Genomic DNA, 21,006 nt, shown 5'->3' on the forward strand with positions numbered 1-21,006 from the left:
ATGTTCATTGGATATCACCTGGGGTGCAGAAGCTTGTCACCGGCCCACCAGCACCATGATGAATGGTGGCCTCTTGCAGAGTGTCAGTGTCACCTCAACAGCTGATGGCTCTTCCATCCACTTCTCTTGGTGTGCCATTATTTTCCTCCTCCTTACCCAGACTTCTTATCCACACTTCAGCCAAGTACCTTCCCTGTCTCCTGCCCATACCATGTCTCTTGTTCCATTGCTCTGAGTCACGGAGTTGACAGTCCCCAGCCTACTCTTCCTCCCTTCAGCAGTATTGACCTTAGACAGGGTAGGGTGCCACAGGATCTTTCAGCACTACTACTTTCAGCAGCTTTTTAGTGCAACTTTTGAATTGTCTCATATGTAATGTGTGTGGAACCACCCCAAAAGCAAGCTCTATCGGTGGAGGCAGAACACGAAAATCAAGATGGACAGCTCAAAGTCAGCTATGTCCTGCGGAGGGTAATCAGATATTAAGAGTGATGCAGTTTCTTCCTTAGAAATAGGTAAATAAACAAAATAATTGCACATGTTTATTGGGATGTGTTAAAATGTCAAAACATTTTCACCACAATTATGCAATAAACTGAACAACTTTATAAATATGCCCGAGGCTTTCCTGCTCACTTATTTACTCTTTGAAAACTCTATATGAAAGTCAGTTATAAAACTGAATTTGCAAATAAAGCTGTACAAACAGAGCTGGATTTGGGACAATATGATGAGTCTGGAAAAGAAGCCTGTGGGAAAAAAGGAGTTTTGTTCCAACCAAAATGGAAAATATGCGTATTTTAAGGACAAAAAATCCCCAAGAACATTTTGAGACTTCTTTTTTTCCCCTGAAAGCAAAATATTTGATGAGGGGATTTTTTCTGCCTAAAGACCTCTCAGTGTTTCAAACTGGGGTGAGTTCACTGAATGGCCACCAGTATGGTGGTTGCCTGTGAGGCTCCACTTGCCCTCTGAGGAGAGGATGGAGAATTGGGGCTTGTTCAGTTTTGGAGAGGAGGCATCTTTGAGCGGTGATGGAGAGGAACCCAGACTTTTCACAGTGGTGCATGGTGGGAAAACGAGAATACTGGGAAAAGTTGATAAAGGAGAGACTCAGATTGGATGTAAGAGAAAACATTTTCTCTGTTGTCCAGAGAGGTTGTGATGTCTCTGTCCTTGCATATTTTCAAGAGTTGGTTGGGTAAAGCCCTGAGGGATCCCATAGCTGACCCCCACTTCAGGCAGGACACTGGACCAGGGACCTCCTGGCATCCCTTCAAAACGGAATTGTCCTATGATCCTAGGAAAAATTTAGTCCAATTTTGAAATAAAAATATCAAAATACATACAATTTCTAAAAAGCTGAATTTTAACCAATTGTTGAATCATCTAAAGGAAAAAAATATATAAAGTGTTATATTTATTAACCTTTTAATAAAACTATCTTCAGAGAATTCTGGATTCTTGCTACTTCGGTTTTTCAGACAGTGAAGTGAGAGATTTTATAACTTGGTCAGTTTTTACAATTTTATTTCTCTCTTGGGAGGAGACTAAGTAAAATTTTTCACATTCTTTGGATTCAGAATTTGAAAATTGACACCGCAGAATAAATATAAGAAAAATTAGGTTCCTTAAATTTTAGGACTGACTTGCTAAAAATGAATGTATTGTTTTGAAGATTGTAGACACTTTTATTGTGACAGCCTCTTCCCAGTAAATGACTTGTTCTGAGAATTCAACTGATTCTTTACTGAGACATCTTCCAGAAGGAAAGTGAATGGAACATGTGATGTAATGTGGAGCTATAAACTCCAAATGTTGTAATCTGCTGTCTCTGAAGAGGTGGAGTGACAGGAGATAAGACGACTAATTTTTCTGCCTTGTGGCTCTGATGTGGTTATCCTGCTGAGTACTGTATTTGGATTTTGGTTGCTTTATTATCAGGAAAAAGCTGACAGATTAGTTTCAGAGAGCTAAAGCAGGTGGGATGAATTAATGTCTAATAAGAGGAGCAAGTAGTTTGGCTAAAATAAAGCAGTAAACTTTAGAAGTACCAGAGGCCCGGAGCCACTGCAACAGGAGAAAACATCTTAGTGTTTTCTCAGAAATACAACGAATACTAACTCAGGCTTTATTTTGCTAGGGTGCAGTAGTTGAACAGTGTTTCCTCTCCTCGCAGGTACTATGATGTATCGGGCAGACGCTACACTGTTCAGGAGAGCCAAGCACCGTCGTCAGTAACCTGTCCCCACTCTTACGCTCTGCCAGCGATATCAATGTCTACTGCCTCATTACCAGCAGCACTTAGAAAGGTAAGAGAAAATGAAATATGTGCCTTTATATAAATGTAGATATACACAAACATGCTTACATACATCATGAAGATGTCTATTCTGAAAACAGGATTTAACAGAAGGCATAATTGTAATCTTCCTTTAAAAGACCTGTGTTTGAAGTACTGGAAAATTTTCAAACTAATAACATGTGTGGAAATAAGGAAGGTACATAATGACTATAGCTGGCATGAAGAGACAACAAAGAAAATGGCTCGAGGAGATCTTCCACATGCTCCCACAAACCATATGGCTTTTTCCTTTTTTTTCCATAAAAAATATATAAGCCAAAATAATAAAGGAACAGCACCTACATTTCTACAGTTCTCCTCTTAACCCATACTGTTTTCTTCGCTTACTGTGTAAGTTTTTTTCCCAGACAAGGAGGAATGGCTACACGTTTGTTTCTAGTGTTCATTTAGCTCATGTAGTGTTACTCATTTGCTTGGCAGCAGTATTACTGCATGGAAGCAAGCTAGGGAAAATGCTAATTACTCCTGTTCTAATGTGAGAACTTAATTTCAGATTGCAGACAAAGTTGTGCAATGCCATTCTTGTCTTTATTGTAATCTTTCCATGGAGAGAGAAATACTGTTTTTCCACATTAACAAAAGTACTCAGCAGGCCAGTAATTGAAAAAGTTGCTTTCTTCTTCCTTGTGGAACTAATATTCATCTGAATGTATTTGATGAAGGCTTAAAATATTCTGTCTTTAAAACAAATACTTTTATGGTCTAGTCTTCTCAAGCCAGGAAATCTCATTTACTAATTTCTGCATTTGGAAAAGATTCATTGGTCTTTAGCTGAATACACAAATAACACAAACCCCAAACATCCCTTTTGGTCTCATTCAGCACCTTAGTTCTATTGATACTGTTGAAACATCCTATAAAAAGATCTCAGTTCTTCACAAAACAGCAGAATGGCACATTACTATGCTGGGATGGCATTCCATTGTAGTAGAGCTAGCTGGGGAATTGGCTTTCCCACAGAAAAAATTGCTGTTCACTCTGTTGCTGTCTTGTATATTAGCTCCTTGCAAGGACTTCTAGAAAAGCAAGTAGAGGTTTGGTATTTTTCAGTGGAAAGAATAGCAGGATTCAGCTGTTGCTTAGAAAGCTCTGAGCTGGCATTTAGTTCTTCTTTTGGAATAATTTGTTCATACTTACAGCTAAATTAAACTGGTGGGGTGTCATTTCTCTAACTTGGAACCAATCCATTTGTACTAAGAACATTTACAACCTTTTAAATGAAACTTCTGAAAACGAGTGAGACCAGGCCACATAATTTTACACTTTGATGTATAACGCAAAGGTCTGATTGTTAGATAAACCATAAAAATCAAGGAAATTGCCTGGGGGTGTGTGTGTGTGTATGTGAATTCAGCAGTTTCTTTTGTACTGGGATAATCTCCTAATGTGTGCAATAATACAGTCACCTGCTGATGACAGATGGTTTATGGGAATTGGGATTTAAGGAAGCCCTACCTTCTCACAGAATTTCTTGTGGGAGACTGGTAGAAAACGGTGCATTACAAAACATAAACTGTTTGCATCAGACTCCTCTCTGTTGCTGCTCTTTCTGTGGAAATCTGTTCAGAAGCCTTTCAAAGGTAAATGTACTGAGTAGAGTCTTGCAGAATAATGTACCCAGACTAATTTGTTTTATCCTCTGTTTTTACCTAATTCATATTATTCCCTTTACCTCGGGTAATTAAGAACTGACTCCAGCAATGACTAAAACAGACAAGCTCTCCTACATTCTTATATTAATTAAACAGTCTTCCTAAGAAACCTTGCTTATCAGTCTCTGGAGCTTGTGAAATTTTGGTTTTGTTTTCTGGGAAAAAAAGACTAATTTTGTTTTGCTTCTTTCCGTTTTTGTGGTAGTGATTATTAAATGATGGAGTTCACTTTCACCTAGATTGCCTTCCACTCTCAGCCAGTTCGTGCCCTACTAGTCAGCAGATCTAAAATAGCCACACCCTTAATGGTTTTCTTTACCTTCTGAAGAAAAGGCTGTCCCCAGCATATTCCAAGAACTTGTTGGACTGTCTCCTTCTTGTATTTATTTTCCAACAGAAAAAAATTAATTCCAAGAAGTAATTAAAGCCATCAGGTTCTGTCCTTTTGGATGCTTCCCTTGCATGATCAAAAAACACAACTTCTCTCCACCCAAAAAGCTAGTCTATAATAAACTTCTATCGTAATATACCCTGGTTTTCCCTTTTCATCTTCTTCCAGGATTGTTTAACAAATCTTCATCTTGCCTCTTCCTGTACTTCACAGCAACTCTTCTTGATGTACAGTGCAACTTTTTTTCTCTTTCTTTTTGTTTGACTTCCATAAATAGTGATAGTAAAAGCAGGATATTAAAAAAAGTTTAAGATCACTTTCTTGATTGTATTACTCAGTGAGTAAATGTTGTGTTGCCCAAATTATAAGGGAAAAAGATTTGCTTTCACTACACCATTGTCTTAGGAAAAGAGAGGCATCCTTCTATAATAACTTTGCTTTCTCATCAAATACTTCTGATGTTGATTCACATGTACTTCTGGTTCTGTACAAAGATCTCCACTTCTTTTTCCTTTGCAAGGCCATCTGAAATTTATAATTTTGTTTATTGTAAGCTTCTGATTGGAACAACTGAAAATGTCAGCTATATAACGATGAAAGAGAGATTTCAGAGTGCTCTTATCAAAATATAAATAACATATTTATCAAGTCACTGAAGGTAACTGGATCGATGAGAAATTAAAAATCATATAAATCTGAGTATACATTTCATTTTAAGGTTTGAGCCCCTTATAGGCCATTCACTTAAAAGTTGGACTTGATTATCCTTGTGGGTCTCTTCTAACTCAGAATATTCTGTGATTCTGTGTGATTCTTGACTTTTCTAGTCCTGTGATATTTAATGTGCAAAGCATTTACTTCATGAAATCAAAGATTAGCAGTTTCTCTTTTGGTATTTTGACAAATAGACATTTGATAACGCATTATTAAATACTAAAAAGCCCCCTGAAATAATTTCTAGGTGTCAGATCCACAAAATACACTATTTCTAGATTCTAAAACTCAGCTTATTCCTTTTCTTAAATAATGCATTACATCACTGGTTACATTTTCATAATCCAGTTTCACTAATTGAAGCTAAATAGGGGTATTTGGTATCCTTGAGTTTGTTTGCAAATGAAGGGTAAATAGCTTTATTAGATTCCTGTTTATATTTAGAATGTCTGTGTGGATTCACACTGAGGATTGTTTGAGCTGTCATATAGCCTATACTGCATGAAGTAGATAGCTGTGCCCATGATTTTCTTATCTTTTTTTATATCTTTCAGACTGTTTAATTAATCAGTGTGGCCAGTGTTCTCACTATGAATAAAGAAACAACTTCCTGAATGTTTGATTCATTCCATTCTCCTTGGATAAATAATAATTCAAATTGAGAATCAAATCACAGATACAATGTGTATTTTGCAGTCATACAGCTTCAACAGTGACAAAATGCTAATGCCAAGGGTGAAGGAGTCCTACCTGTGCTATGGCAAACTCAAATGACCTTAAATTATGTAGTTAAAGACAAACAGGTGTTAAGGTGATAGGTTTCTGCATAGTTAAGCCAAAAGGCATTTACTCCCCTAGAGAACAATTTCAAATTTAGATTGGCTTCTGCTGATAGTAAAATGAGTGAATGAAAATAGAGTTCTTCGTGCTTTGTTATTTATATATTTCCTGCGCATTAGGAATAACGATCACAAAAAATCTAGACTTTAAAATTTCATGCAAGATACTTAGACTTCAGCATTTTTTTTTTCTAAGTCACATCTGTGTGTTCTAACGCTGCCTCTGCTCTTATATTCAGGTGTTGATTAGTCATATTTTCAGACTTATAACCAAGTACCTGTCTAAAGGTTTCTCAGGATTCTCCATCTAGATAAGAGTTCTCACACCTACCTGCTACCTGAACACAGCTACTGCCTTTCACACAAAGATTTAGTTCTATGACATGAATATTCATCGAAGGAAACCGGGTGGAGTACTTCTAACACCCAGGTGTGGCTATGGAAGCCCATTTTGATTCTGCGTCAAATTACTGGAATAAATGAGTTTATTCTATCGCTGCCTTTGCCATATTCCTGAGACAGCAGATATACGGATCCCGAATTCCTCCTGCTCTTTTAACTCATCTTTCAAGATGATAGATCATCAAGGTCTAAGGTATTTTCATATTAGTCTTCCTCGTCTGCTTCTTTAATTTCTGTCTGCCTTGCCCAGAGAAGTGTTAGCAAGACATCCAGCCCAGGCCCTCATACTGCTTCTTCTTACAGTGGTTGATTTTCTCAAGAAATAACAAAACCTAAAGTCTGTTTGGGATCCATGGGGTTACTAAATTACCTCCCAGAGTGATGTTTAAATGGTAGAAACAAAGCATTTAATACTGTCATTTGATAAACTTCCATACCAAGTAAGTGAAAAAGCAGGTGAGTCGCTTTCCAAGGTAACAGACAACAAAATTATCAGTTCATGGGTAGGTGAGAGGAACCTGTCCAGAAGAGAACAAGTCATTGCCTTAAGGTTCACCCCAATTCTTAATAGATAAGGCCTTTCAGTGGTTAACCGATCTCCTCCCAGAATTTGAGACCGAAAGAAGAGAAGGCCTCCTTCTCCAGCTTGGAATCAGAAAGCTGAACAAAACCTTGTAGCCAAGGTCCTGTGAAATGAGTCATGCAGGGGCTGAGAATATTTGCTGGTGTTGGTTTTCTCAAAGGAGAAGAAACCCCCACAATTTCAGGAGAACACAAACCTCCCTTGTTCAAAGACTGAAGGGAGAAAAGGAGGGGAAACTATATGACACAGAAGCATTTTTTTGTTTTGAGGTGAAGGGGAGTTATAGGAAGGCAGTCACCTAAGAGAGTCCTAGGTGAGGCAGGGGGCTGGGCTTCTCCGTGGTTTTGTTTTGTTTTCTTTTCTTTTGCAATCTAAACAGGTCCTCCCTCAGCTGTTTGGAATAGGTTATATCTTTCCAGCTAATTAAATGTTGCAGCAGGACAAATTTTATTGTATTACCTGGAAAAAAACAGGAAAAAACCTGCTCACTGCTGTGCTGGATGTCTGGATTCTTGCCAGAGTTTCTATCTGCTTAACTACAATTATGCTCAACTTTTTTTTTTCTCTTCTTCACTAGAACTGTTGTGTTCCTTACCTGGTAAAATTACTGTTATTCCTTGCGTGGGAAATATAGCAAGGCTACTCAGGGTGGTTGTACGCCTCACTGAGAGTGTGTGTTCAGTGCAGACAGGTCATTTGCTACCATGTGGTGGTTCCAGCCACCATCCTTCCCCCAGTGTAACTTGTTTTCCTGAAATAATGGTCATACTTTCCACCTCCCTCTCAGGCTTAACCAGATGAATAATTTTCCTTTCCTTTTTTCTTTCTTTTCTTCTTTTTTTTTTTCTACTAGGAATTCCCCCATGCTACTAGACACATAGATTCAAAATCCCTTGGTAATCCCCACAAAAAGCTGGCACTTACTCCCTTTTCAATTACTCATATTTGTGCTCACCCTTCTAGGGTTACTTTTTAATCACGTTGCTCCCCATTATCATTCCTACAGAGGAGAGAGTAGCCTCCCATGTTTTAAATTTAAACTTTTAAGTTCTTTATATAGATAGATTTGCTTGTGAGAGTTACTTACATGTGATGTGCCTCTAGTTCGCTAATTTATGGGAAACCTGGATAAATACATTTCTTTGATTTAAATCAATCAAAAATACAGCAATAAATATTTTTATAGGCTGAAGTATGTAGAGTAATTTTATTTACATTTTTATATAGAAATGAATATAGATATGTATGTATGGGTGTATATTTAAATGTAGATAAGAACTGGAGGATTTTTTGGGGGATGTTATTCATAAGCCATGGCTTTGGGATTGCTGTCCTGATGTATTTGTGTGAGTTGAAGAAAACAGTATATAGAGAGAATGGAAAAAGAACCGATGTGGTGAAGCACAGATCACATGAGAGTTCTTTGACAACATTCAGAACAGCTACATTATTCATTGTCATGTATTCATTCATGTATGGCTGTTAATAGGATGCTGTTGTGCTGACCAGCACAGTAATTCCTTATTATGCTTTAAAATATCTAGGAAAACATGAAAATGCTATAATGGTGTATTTAACTTGGTTTTTTTCCTTTTTATCCTTTCTACACAATTTGTTCCTATTCTTGGGCTTCAACCATGATGTGATTTGGGCAAGAAAGTGATGTTAATGTGAGAAGAACACTGAAGTATTTACTTTGAAATTCATGGGGGGGGAAGTAATCAGACTCTCAAACCAAACCAGTTGAGTAGAGTGGAGAAATGTGGGAAGGGAAAAAGAATGCTTCATTTTGCCCTTGCCATGCCAGCGTTTCTTATATGGTTGACAAAGTATCTATACACTTAAAAAATATTTGATTTGCTCTGTCCCTTAAACTTTCAGAGTTTTTTAAGATGTTTAGTTCTGAGTCATGCTCTGTTTTGCAATAGTATGAGATAATTAATACAGAAGTATTTTTTGAGATTCATTTAGTTGATAAACATGCAATTCATAATTAAAAACACAACATCACCATAACCATTAAGAAAAAAACAGAATTTAGAGAGTATTGAAATCATTATGGAAGCCAGGAAATGCAGAACTGGTGGGACAGAATTTAAATGCTGACAATTTAAGTCACAGTGATGTCTCCCACAAACACTTGTGCTCCAAGAAGCCACTGTATATTAAATTACTTGACCAAGTGTTTTGGTGAGTAGTGTCATAAACCAGTAAACTGAAACGGCATGGCGAATGTTAAAACCCACAAAGTAAAGGGTCAATAATTTGAATATAACTTCTATCGAAGCATTTTCTGCAAAGAGAATATTTAAGAGCATGGTCTACAGAGACGTAATGGCAGTGTTGACTACCATAAGTATATTTAACTGAAAGGGGTGCTCAGGATCGTGGAAACAAAGAAAAATTGACCCCAGCATGTCCAGATAGTGTTTGTGTAATGCCACCTGCCAGCAAGAACCTACGTGTAGGCAAGCTCTTCCTATAGAGCAGCACTAAATAAGAGTGGAGGACTGAACTATGCTCTTGTTAATTTTTTCAGTTTTAATAACTTATGGTGCTGTCTTTTAACATAGAGCTCTCTCAACATTAACACTAAAAAATATAGAAGTAGCAGAGCCCTTATACAAGCAATTTGCTTTTAATAGTGCATGGGCGCTGTTGTACCTGTGGGAATGCTGAATCAGGACACTTGGGCAGCCAGCTGTAGTTGTAAGTCACCATTTTGGCTTATTGCACTGATAGAACCTAGATACCGTGTCTGGTTTTATGAAAAAAAATAAAGAGAAATGTGATATGAATTTGTGTACATCAAGCCCATTTGCTTTTGGGCTGTGATAATTGCACATCCATTGCTTCACCTGTGTCTGTTCTTTGTTAAGAACTCGATAGGAGGAGGGAAGAGGGGACAAGAGGGATACCAGAGAGGACTGACCAAAAAGATTGCACAAAAGCAAGCCAAAACCCCAAAGCAAGAACAACTAATTGTTTCTGGATTAAATTCACAGCAGATAGGAAAGAAAGCTAACCCAAAAATGGAAGTAGGAGTGTTCAGAACACTGAATAGGCAGTTTCTGTCATTTAAATGCTTTCAGTTACATGATAAAAGGTTTGTGCTTTTCTAGGATTCTGCTGTAAGTCAGATTTATTTTATGTCTCTGCTTAAAGAATTACCATTCTGATATTTGCATCCCTAAAAGAGTAAGTGATTCATAGTAGAATTGCCTTTCTAACACAATTGATCTGTCCAAGACACATGACAGAATTAAGGATTCCTTAGTTTAGAGTATCCATAATGATACAAACTTTTAGTTAAGCTTCATTCTTCCCAGGTTTCCCAGGACACAGCAAGCATTCATAATACTGCAGCAGAGATGCTCTGGATACAAAGATATGGTTCTTTAACAGAAGAAGATAACAGGTGTCCTCAATTCAGCCGCATTTGCTAATAATGAAGACAGAAAAGTCAAGCAACTAGTTAGTTATACATGCAGTGTCATATTCACTGTGTAGGCAGAGACCAAAATTCTGAGTGTCAAAAAGCCTGGGTAACAGGTCCACTATAAAACTATCTGATTATTATGATTTGGCTTTCGACCACTGAAGACATGCTTTTGTCTTCCAAAAAGTCTGGAAATTTATGGCTAATTACAGCACAAGAGAGGTTCTCAGCTATCCATGACAAAACCTCTCTGGGTATTGCTCAACAAAATTACTTCTCTGCTTAATAAAATACTGCACTGCTGACTAGACTGATGGCATCATGGCAATTTCCTTGTCGGCTAACTTTTTTTCCATATTCCCAGCTCATTATTCCTCTTATCCCCATTTGAACCACAAATTCATTTCAGTATTAACTTACAGAGGTTTTCATTTTGCTGTTTCCAACATGGCCTAAGACATTAACTCTCTTATTTCCTAAAAACATCTCAGTTGGGTTATGTCCAATTCTTATGGCTGACTCTGAGAGACCTTAAGAACATCCTTTTCTCTTATATTTCTGCTGCTTTTTGGTGAGTTAAATAGGAGAGCATTTAAGCTGTGATTGATTTTAGGTGTGTAGGACCACAGCTGACAACAAACATGGGCCTTAGAGAAGGGCAAAACACAGGAGGGAAGATGGCATGGGGTTACATACCATTTTCATAGAAGGAACATAGATCCTGGAATACTGGTGCAGGAGGAATCTGTCTCGGAGTCTAATACTTTGGCATTCAAGATGGCAGTGGATGTACTGAGTCAAGAAGGCTCCCTCCACCCCTTTAGAATACATTTGAAGGCAGGGATACCAGTAAATTCTTACTCTGATAGACATCTTTCAAATACTTGCAAAGTTTATTGAGGAGATTGTTGGGGTTTTATATACACAGTTAAAAACACCCAAACTAACTTTAACTTGTATCAGACAACTTACACGTATTTATTCTTGGCTGGCAACTTAAGACAGATGTCACTTGGACAACTCTCCTTCTGAGCAATTCAATACATTCACCTTGATGCAGGTGAAGTATAAAAAGGTTACGTTCAACTTTACATTGGATCTGAATCCTGAATAGTATTCATGTTGAGCTATGTTTGGAATTGAATTTCATCTGAGTTATTGCATGCTCCATGTAATATTGTGAATATATTTAGTGGAAGCAATGGATTAAAATGTGTTTCTGCTAGGATTAGTGATGGCCTAGAGCCATGTGAGCAGTGGTCCCAGAATGTGATAGTGCTGAGGTCTTCAGGGCTGGGCTGCTGCATAAGCTACAGTCTCCCAAGCAGGGACAAAATAAAAGGTCTATCACACCAGCACATGTCTGTGCTTTGCATGAGTAAGGTAATGTGGACAGCCACATACTCCGTGTGGTATTGCCCAGGGAAGGCAATGAACCCTTAATGCATTACAAATTATTTAGGAGGTCTGTCATCAATGATCAAGCATTGACAGCACATAATGACTCTGGTAATGGTGACATGGGAGTGTGCACCAGGCAGTCTAGTATTATCGGTGACCATCCTTTATCTGCCCCACCTCTGTGTATCATCATGCCAAACACCTAGCTTCACAGCATTTCAACATTTCACAGGTGTTGCTTATGCTAGTACGTAACTCTTCCCTAGGATGACACCAGGCACTTTACTGCTTTCTTCCCAAAGGGTATACTCCTCCCTTCTCTTTCCCGTGGTGAGTACATCCTGTGAAGTTGCTCTTTGAATTACCAGGGGTTTGTTTCTGGCCTCCATGATAGACTGCTGTGCAGTGATGTCTGTGGAGAGCTGAGGACTTGTTCTGCATCATGCTTTTCTTGTACCATTTCCACACTTGTGCAATGTGTTGGAATCATTTTCAGGACCTTGGCAGCTAGCTCTGCGCTCTCCTTGGGTGTGGCCCTCTTTCCATTTTGCCATGCTACGTGACCAGGTGGCTCACAGTCTACCTGAGCACCCTCAGATCTGAGGAGGTTGCGACACAAAGCTTTTAAGCTTTTACTAATAGTCCATTCCTCCTGACCAGGCTTTTGCCACTTTTTAAGCTATATAATGCATATGACAATTAGGAATGTGTATATGCTTACATATATGTGTAACTTATTGCTCTGTAGTTCCAGCTGCAGTGTAATAATGGGTTTGAAGAGGGTAGTCATGAAAAACTTCATCTTTCTGGTTTTATTGTCTCAAGAACTGAATTATAGTGAGTAAGTTGGAATGCTCCTTCACTTACCTCTTTAAAACAAGCGCTTGACCTGCCATGGCTCAAGATCTGCAAAAGCAAAGCATGAACCACTTAAAAAACCCAAACTGCCTAAATTACTGTTTGAATAAGATTTAGAGATTGTAAGAGAAATCTGCCATTCCTACAAACTAGTATTGTTCATATAATTTTCAAAATCACAGTGGGTAACATTTCACCAGATAAGTTTTGAGTTTGTTGTGGTTACAAATAATATCTAAAGACTTAAATAGAATGTAATGTTTTCTACTACAAACTTTGCTTTTTTATGATGGAACCTTGACATCATAATTTCCTCTGAATCATACCTTATGACAGGCAAATGAAAATATACCTTCTTTTCCTCTCCTATCTTTACAATTCTCCTTCCCCCCTTATTTTTTTTCTTTTCTTTTCCTTTTACCCAATTTGCTTTCTAGGGTATATTTGCTGAAAAAAAAAAGAGAACAATTGTCTCAGAGGAAAATAGGGATTTTAAAGTTTTTGAAAAGCTTTTGAAAAGTCTGAAAAATCTGACAAACTACACCATAAATGTTTAGCAACCAGAGTTCAGATAAAAAGAACATCAAGATCTGTTCAGGTTTTTTTGTGTTTCATCTGGAGAAATTCGTGATTTTAAAAGGCTCACCAGAGGTAATTCTGGATATTGCCCCTCCCTCTTCTCCAGGGGAGTTTTGATGGTTTTGCTTCTGGAAACACCAAGGGTATGTTTTTTGTCTGGTGTGTCAGACAGTTTTTGTTAAGTAAATTTCTGACTCTTGGACCTGAAAAATAATCCCACTTTCCGAACATGGGAGATGCATAGACAGTTTGTGAGGGTTTTTTTCCAAGTGTCCAGCAAGCAAAAGAGAAGCTCCTCCTGCTTGCTGCTGGCTGCTGTTCAGAGCCTTGTGCACAGCTGGGAAACTGAAGAGGCTTGTCAGGTTCACCGTGTGGCAACTGAAAAAGTTGCAGAAGAGACAAGAAGATGGAATTACCTGCAGAGGAAAAGGGTAGGTAGCTAGAGAAAAACCATACAGAGCAGGAGAGATTTGTATTGCCAGCCTTTCCCAACAGGTGCCAAGAAGGCGTGGGAGGGAAGCGGTAGATTAGGAACGGGAGAGAAGACTCACGCCTGCCTTCTGCATGTAGGAAACACTTGTTGTCTACCCAGATTTCATGGTCGACAACCACCTCCCTCCTGCATTCCAAAGCACCAACAAATAATGGAATAAGTTTATGCAAAGGAGACTCCAGGAGTTGCTAATGCAGTGGTTTTGCTATAATTTATTTAGAAAGTATCTAAAATAGTTTGAGCCCAACACTAGAACTGTTGTAGCTAAAACTGTGGTTAATCATGATGCTTTCAAGGGTTAGCTTTAAAAGTACCTTTGTCAAGTCTGTTGCTCTAAGTCACAGATGCCAAAGCCAATCATAGAGTATGTTGGATTGGCCTATATCCAAATTAACAACTTCAGAAATTTAAGTGCAGAATCAATAACTGTGTATTTCTTGACATTTCCTGGAAATCTGGGTATTTCTGAACTGTACAGTTTCATCCAGTTTGATCTAGTTCATTCCCTCTTGCATTATGTTAATCAAAAAAATATATTTTTAGAGGTAAGACATGATGTAGGTTTTTTAATACCAGGTAGGAATTAGAAATTCCATCCAATTATCCACCAACAATAGTAGTGCAATTTAAATGCTGTTCTAGTTGTATCTTTTTAGTAGCTAACATTTAGCAGTTTGAGTGCACATAATGCAGCATGTCTGTAGTAATTCATCTGTAATAGCAGGAAAACATGTATCTCCCTTTTTCTTCAGAAGTAATAATGTATCTGTTTTCTAGACAGACGTATTGTTTATTTTAATGCTTTCTACATTAATTAGTTCTGTTTGGAGCCTAAAATAAACACACCTAAGAATATAAATGCATTTCATGAGAACATTTCCTCTTAGAAGTTTCTCTTGCTTAATGGAGAATATTGCGATATGGAAGTAATTGTGGGATTATAAGCAAAGAGTTTGAAGGACTCTTCCACTTGATTTACATTTTTGCCCACAGCACTGTAGGGAACCAGTGGGTTTGGAGTCATTCCTATTTTCTTCATACTGGTTTTATAAAGTTTATTCTAACCAATATTGAGGCAGTTCTCTGTAATAATTATTATAAGAAATAATTTTAATGACTTCCGGAAGCCTTAGGTGAACAGTGTTATTTAGAATAACTGCTAAATTATAATACTGTAATTTGGATGTAAAACAAGGTATCCAGCCAATTTTTATTAAGCCAGGATAAGGTATTTTAGTAATAATAGTTTCTTGTACCTAAAACTCTTCATTTGTACATAATGAAAAATCTGTGCATCAAAGAAGTTATCAAGGAGTATAAACACTTTATACACTTCATAAAAGGGCTCTTTGAAGCACTAGACTATCAAACCTAAATTTTCCAAAGCAGCTGCTATGTTGGGCACCTTCATATTGGGGGGCTGACTTGAGACACATTTCAGTTGAAAGGTACCAAATGGTACCCTGGTATAATGTGTTACAGGATTTACATTGCATGATCTATTTAATGAGAGCTTCTGTGAAGAAAAGGGATTATATTAATTTCATATTTAAATACAGTTTGATTAAATATTGTCATTTTCTGTCCTGTTAAATGGTTTTCAGAGTCAGAACCATACAGCAATTTTTTTCTGTCACAGCACCACCACATCAACTTTCCAAAGCAAGCATGTTAAACACGTAGTTCACTTTGTTGTCTATGAAATTTGGCTTTGATCAAATTAGCAATCCAATTTACAATGTGTCTACTGTCTTTATTCTTTCACACTTTAACAGCCTCACCTCAGTAACACAGTGCTCACAAGAATGGCTTTCTGCCTTTTGGCCTGTGACAGCCTATATTCTACTGTGCCTGACCCGGGGAAAGTTCCTGTGTTGCTAGCAAAAGGCTTTTAGTCTTCCTTTTATAGTTTCAGCCTATCTGATACCCAAGAAAAAGATCTCTGGTTTTATAAATTTCAAATTACATAACAAGTGACTTCTGTGTATCTAGAGCTCGAGCTGCTGAAGGACACTTCGGTGCTTCAGTTAGTTAAAATAACTCCTGGGCATCTGTTCCCTAGACTGAATTTAAACTGCAGGTGAGACCTAGGTTTCCTACCTAGTACTGTGAGACAATCTATAACCTTCACCTGCCGAGCTTTTACAGCTAATGAGAAACACTGGGCACAGGAGTGTATTAGAAATTCTGCCTTACTCTTGAGTTACAGAGAATCATAGAATATCCTGAGTTGGAAGGGACCCCCAAGGACAGTTGAAGTTCAGCTCCTGGCCCCGCACAGGACACCCCAAGAGTCACACCCTGTGCCTGCGAGCATTGTCCAAACCCATCTTGAACTCTCTCAGGCTGGTGCTGTGACCACTTCCTTGAGGAGCCTGTTCCAGTGCCCAACCACCCTCTGTGGGAAGAACCTTTTTCTAATACCCAACCTAAATCTCTCCTGGCAAAACTTCAGGCCATTCCCTCAGGTCCTGTCACTGGTCACCAGAAAGAAGAGATCAGTGTCTGCCCCTCCTCCTTCCCTTACGAGGAGGTTGTGTACTGCAGCGGAGTCTTCCCTCAGTCTCCCCTTCTCCAGGCTGAACAAGCCAAGTGCCCTCAGCCACTCCTCATATGGCTTCTCCTCAAGATCCTTCACCATCTTTGTAACCTTCCTTTGGAAGTTTTCTGATAGCTTAATATCCTTCTTATATTGTAGCACCCAAAAGAGCACACAGGACTCAAGGTGAGACCACATGCAGCATCATGTAGAGACGCCCAGGAAAAGCCAGCTCAGTTAACCAGCACAGAGTAGCCACATCAGTGCCCTGTTTGGAAAAGGCTGATAATATAGGTGGCTCCATAGGATTATTTTTTTCCCTATATTCATTTAATGTAATGCTGCAAGACTTTTTCAAGTGCCATATACTTTCAAGACTGCTGAGCTCCATTGACAGCAACAGTTTTGTGTGAAAGCATGAGGAAGAGATCAAGATTGATGGTGCTTAAGAAAGAGCTGAATTCCAGAGATTGATTGCTCTTTCTGTCATACAGACAATCTTAGGTTTGCAGAAAAAAAATCTTATTTCTTGTCTCTGGTAACTATACACAAATTCTTCATCTAAAAGGAGTAAGTTTTGCAGTAAGCTATAGATCTAAATTAGACAATTTATGTTAAATCTATATTAACCAGTATATACCATTTAGTTAGTGACAGGACACTGTACACTCACAAAACAGAAGAGAGACCTACAAGCCTAGAAGAAAAGAAAGAGACCTCCTAAATCAAAACCACTTACATAATAGATTCTTTATCATTGTGAATTGCATTCAGAAATGAAAAAAAGGGTAAGGGTTACATTTGTTAGTTGTGGCTTCTGACTAGAGGACACTTAAAAAACTCCAAAAGCCACTCTCTTGCTCTCCAAAACGCTTTTGCCATTTATCCTCTATTGCTCAAGAGAAGAAGTACTTTCAAGTTCCTATCTCTTAGAACAAAACACATACATGTTTATTTTCACTCTTTGAAAGAGGTAGTTTTGATGAATCTTTACCCTAAGTAGATTATCTAATGATACAGCTCTGACCCAACAGCAAGAATCAAAATCCTGAGAGCGAAGATGTGAGGCTAACTGATATCAAACTTCCTCAATTTCTCTTGTAATGAAACACAAAGAGTTTCAAGTGCAATCATTTATGTTAATACTATTTTTTGCATATAATTTTTTAATGTATGTCTCTAAGGTTCAGGAGAGTTTAAATATTCTCTCAGTTATTCAGTGTTGAATAATCCCTGCTCCTACTCTTGGTGCTAGTTCTTTTCTGCTTTTTCAAGTCCCTTTTTAGTACCATTTTACCATGAGTAGCTGAGAAAATACAGACTTAATATACCAACCTAGGAAGGTGAAGAACCAAGGACACCGATATAAATCAGTCTCTTTCTGCATAGACGCACATGTGATTTTTTTTTTCTTTAGCCATCTTAAATGTGGATCAGAAAACAGTAAACAGGTCTGTGAGAACCAACGTGTGTGGTATATTTTTTCCTACTGTTGCATATCTCCGCTCTAGTATTGCACTTTAATTAATACACGTAAGGCGTTTGGCCAACACTAACTTTGTAGTTTTTGCAACATGTTCTCTGCTTCTGTAGACCTGCTTACTGAAGGACTTGCTGCCACCCTTCTGCAGTTCTTTCTCCTATCCTCTAATTGAGCCCCTTTCATAATTTGTCTGCCAAGCAACTTATCAGTTGGAAAGGCTCAAGTCAGATACTACTTCCTTTTTTTTTGCTCGTTTTTACCTGAGTGCTGCCAGAAGAAAGAAGGGGTTAAAGCGTGGGAGGATTGCTAAGAAAATGGGTTTGGTTAGTGACACACAGGACTGCATCTCACACACGATAGTTTGTTTATTCTTCTGTAAACAGCAGAAAGAATTATCATCATCATGGTAAGGCAAACAACACTATTTTATTCCCTTTTTAAACCCCACCATAAATCTTCAGGTTAATACACAGTTATATTTTTTTTTTAATCATAAAATCAACTGATCTCCATTAGTTTTATAGAGCATTTGTTTAACCAACAGATGCTCCTCTTGACAGAAGGGGAGGGGGATAGATTTTAGTTTATGGAAATAACTAGCTCTGGGGAAGAGGAGATGGGAGCAGACATGCCTTTTCTGACATGCCTGTTCTTATTTATCTCCCTCCTCTCCTAAATACTCATGTAAGGATTTGTTTCATTTGAAGAATGCTTCTTTGTCTTTCCTGAGCTCTTTTGAAAGATTTCCATTTATTTGATTTTGCATGATTTGCTCCTTTCAGTTTTGCTGTTCTTTTCTAATACATCCAATATCTAAATCTCGGTGTTTGTCACCTAAGAGATAATATGAGATTTATAGATACATCTATGCTTCTTGAGCTGATTATTTCTGTTCCAAAAATCCATTAAACATGCAGGCTCAGTAGTCTCATTAATCTAGATGCTGCTGCAAAATAGTCAAAATTTACAGTGAAAAAATAAATTGGAAGGAGACAGGTCCTGTTCTCTTGAAGATATGAAATGTTTCACTGAAATATCCTGACTTAATAGAAAATACAGTAAGTGGAAAAATATGACTATTAAGAAAACTTACATTTGTTTGTTTCATCTGCTCAAGCCTCACATTTATAGCCCCTTGGTTACTCAGGTAAATTCCCCAATCTAAATAAATGCATTCCCTGCACAAATTGCTCAGGTGAAGCTGAAATTGTTTAAAATCCACTTTTTGCTGTTTATAGCCTCTATCTGCATAGCAGGCAAAGAGCTGGAAGAGGCAGAGAGTGAATTCCATGCTAGAGTGGACTTTTTAAATTTAAAGTGTGTTTCTTTCTCTAACTCTGAAGAGGACACTGTCAACCTGGAACATGGTATACTTAAAAGAAATGCTAAAAAAAGTTTAAAGAGCATATGCCAAACTCTTGGTGTTTGGAAGAAGGCAGTTTGGGATTTAAAATAACATAAGTCATACTTTTCCTAATAGTAACCCCCCTTTTGTGTCTTTGTGAAGGGTCAGCATAAACAAGGAACAATTAGTGTAGTGAATTGAAGTAATTCAAATCTATTTGATTGACAGCAATGTCAGTTAAACTGGTTAAGTTCAGAAAACATTTAGATTAACTTAAAACATAACTGCTTTTTTTTTCCCTCAGTGAATCACAACAAGAATTAATTCAGGTCAAATGTTTTGTTAAGTATATTTTTCCCCCATGGTTTTAAAAGAATAACATAAGCACCAAACCTTTATTTCCATCTGCAACTCACCCCTCTCCTCTGCCAGTAGCTATGGGACTCACCTGTAGGAAATCAGTATGAAATCTTCTCTCTGTAGGACTTGAAACAAGGACTCGAGTGGGTCTTGTGCTTCTCAGACTTTTCTCTCTCTTAGCTTTGATTTGTATATTGTTCCTTCCAGTTTTTCTGCTAATATTTTTACAGCATGTTGAGCCAGCAATACTCCAGAGGGATTTTCAGTCTCACAAAACCTGGCGGTGTTAGTGTGGGATATTTGAGTCTCAGTCTCTGCAGAATGCCAAAGCCTGAAGAGTAATAGTTTATTTATTTAAATGTTTTTGGCAAAAGCACTTTTTTGGATGTCATATGACTGCTAGAACTTCGAGGCTTTCTGTTTCTCATGGCTGGTGGAATTATGATACCATGATTTAAAGATACTTGAAGTATCTTTAAAGTACCTTTGAAGGCTTTCCAGCATGAATTTGTAAGGGTCCTACACTACTAGAGTTGTTGAAGATAGAAGGGTCTCAGAGGTTTTCATGTTACTTGAAATCCAGTTATTTATGACCTTCTAATGAATGACAAAGCTCAAACTTACTCTTCACTAAATGGTTTGTTGTCTTTTCCCCTCTGAAAGTGAACATATGCTGGAAAAATAAATGTTTAAATTAAAGATCTGTCCACACTAGATATTACCATCTATTAGTTACCACAGAGTTGTTAATGACTAGTAAAAATACTGCTTTTTTGCTCTAATGTGTGCTCTAAGAAGTGTATTCATTTATGTTCAGCTGACTCAGATGAACTCATCTAAGAAAATAGCATCCAATTGATCCCTCAAGACACATCCTGACATTTTGATTCAACAGATCATAGTAGCTTATGCTCTCTTTCCACTGGAGACCAGCAAAGCACATGTTTAATTACACTGTTAAATTAGGGGTTTGGCTGTGGCAACTTACATTAGCTAATGAGGAAAAAAACTCAGCCAAAAACAGAGGAAATATTTTAAGGCTAGCATAAAGAGGTATGAATATAAATACAAACAAGATTTACGTTTCTTGGTTAAGAAGGCAACAGCATTTTGCTTTCAGATTAGAACACTTTAAGGCTTTAAAGGTTCATGCAGAGTGCTTGAAATGACTTCCTCCACAGTGTCCAAGGAACGGATAGGCAGGTCCTCTGGGCTTTTCAGTTGCCAGAGCCTTTGATTGGTTATTTCTCAAGCAGCTAATATCTCAAGAGTAAGAATGCTTGAGCATAAACACGTTGAAGAAGCCTGATCTGCAGAGCAAGGGTACTTCTTGCCTTCTGAAATCAAACATTTCTGTGTGGTGCTCTGGAAGTCAAGCATTCTCGTGCTGTGCTCTGGCAGGCTGGGTCCCACTTCAGAGTCCATTGAGAAGTGCAGTCTCTGTGCCCTCTTGCACTGGCAATACTGGCTCACCTACATTTATCTGACTTAAAATACAAGCTCTTCAGGGCAAGTACCTGGTCTTTTATGTGTTTTGAAAGAGCTGTATATAATTAAGGTACT

At 37.9% G+C, this 21,006-nt stretch overlaps 1 protein-coding gene and 1 long non-coding RNA gene across 3 annotated transcripts in view; one reads left to right on the plus strand and one right to left on the minus strand.

Moving 5' to 3' along the window:
• The window catches only part of CRYBG1 (crystallin beta-gamma domain containing 1), a 98,424-nt gene that overhangs the window by 29,310 nt on the left and 48,108 nt on the right, over window positions 1-21,006 (plus strand). Inside the window, exon 2 of one of the 2 annotated variants that reach the window (XM_048299176.1) lies at window positions 2,180-2,312. In XM_048299176.1, coding sequence (XP_048155133.1) covers window positions 2,277-2,312 — 36 coding nt within the window. In that variant the 5' untranslated portion in view covers window positions 2,180-2,276. Of the gene's footprint in view, window positions 1-2,179; window positions 2,313-18,045; window positions 18,145-21,006 lie in introns of those variants that run through there. The other variant, XM_048299177.1, reaches the window with a different exon arrangement.
• Window positions 530-20,188, minus strand: LOC125323855. Its single transcript, XR_007202677.1, has 3 exons — window positions 19,532-20,188; window positions 12,654-12,692; window positions 530-4,933 (listed from the first exon to the last, which is right to left on the minus strand). It is a non-coding gene; the product is annotated as an uncharacterized LOC125323855 (long non-coding RNA).

The sequence above is a fragment of the Corvus hawaiiensis genome, chromosome 3 (assembly GCF_020740725.1).
Source record: "Corvus hawaiiensis isolate bCorHaw1 chromosome 3, bCorHaw1.pri.cur, whole genome shotgun sequence".
Lineage (NCBI taxonomy): Eukaryota > Metazoa > Chordata > Aves > Passeriformes > Corvidae > Corvus > Corvus hawaiiensis.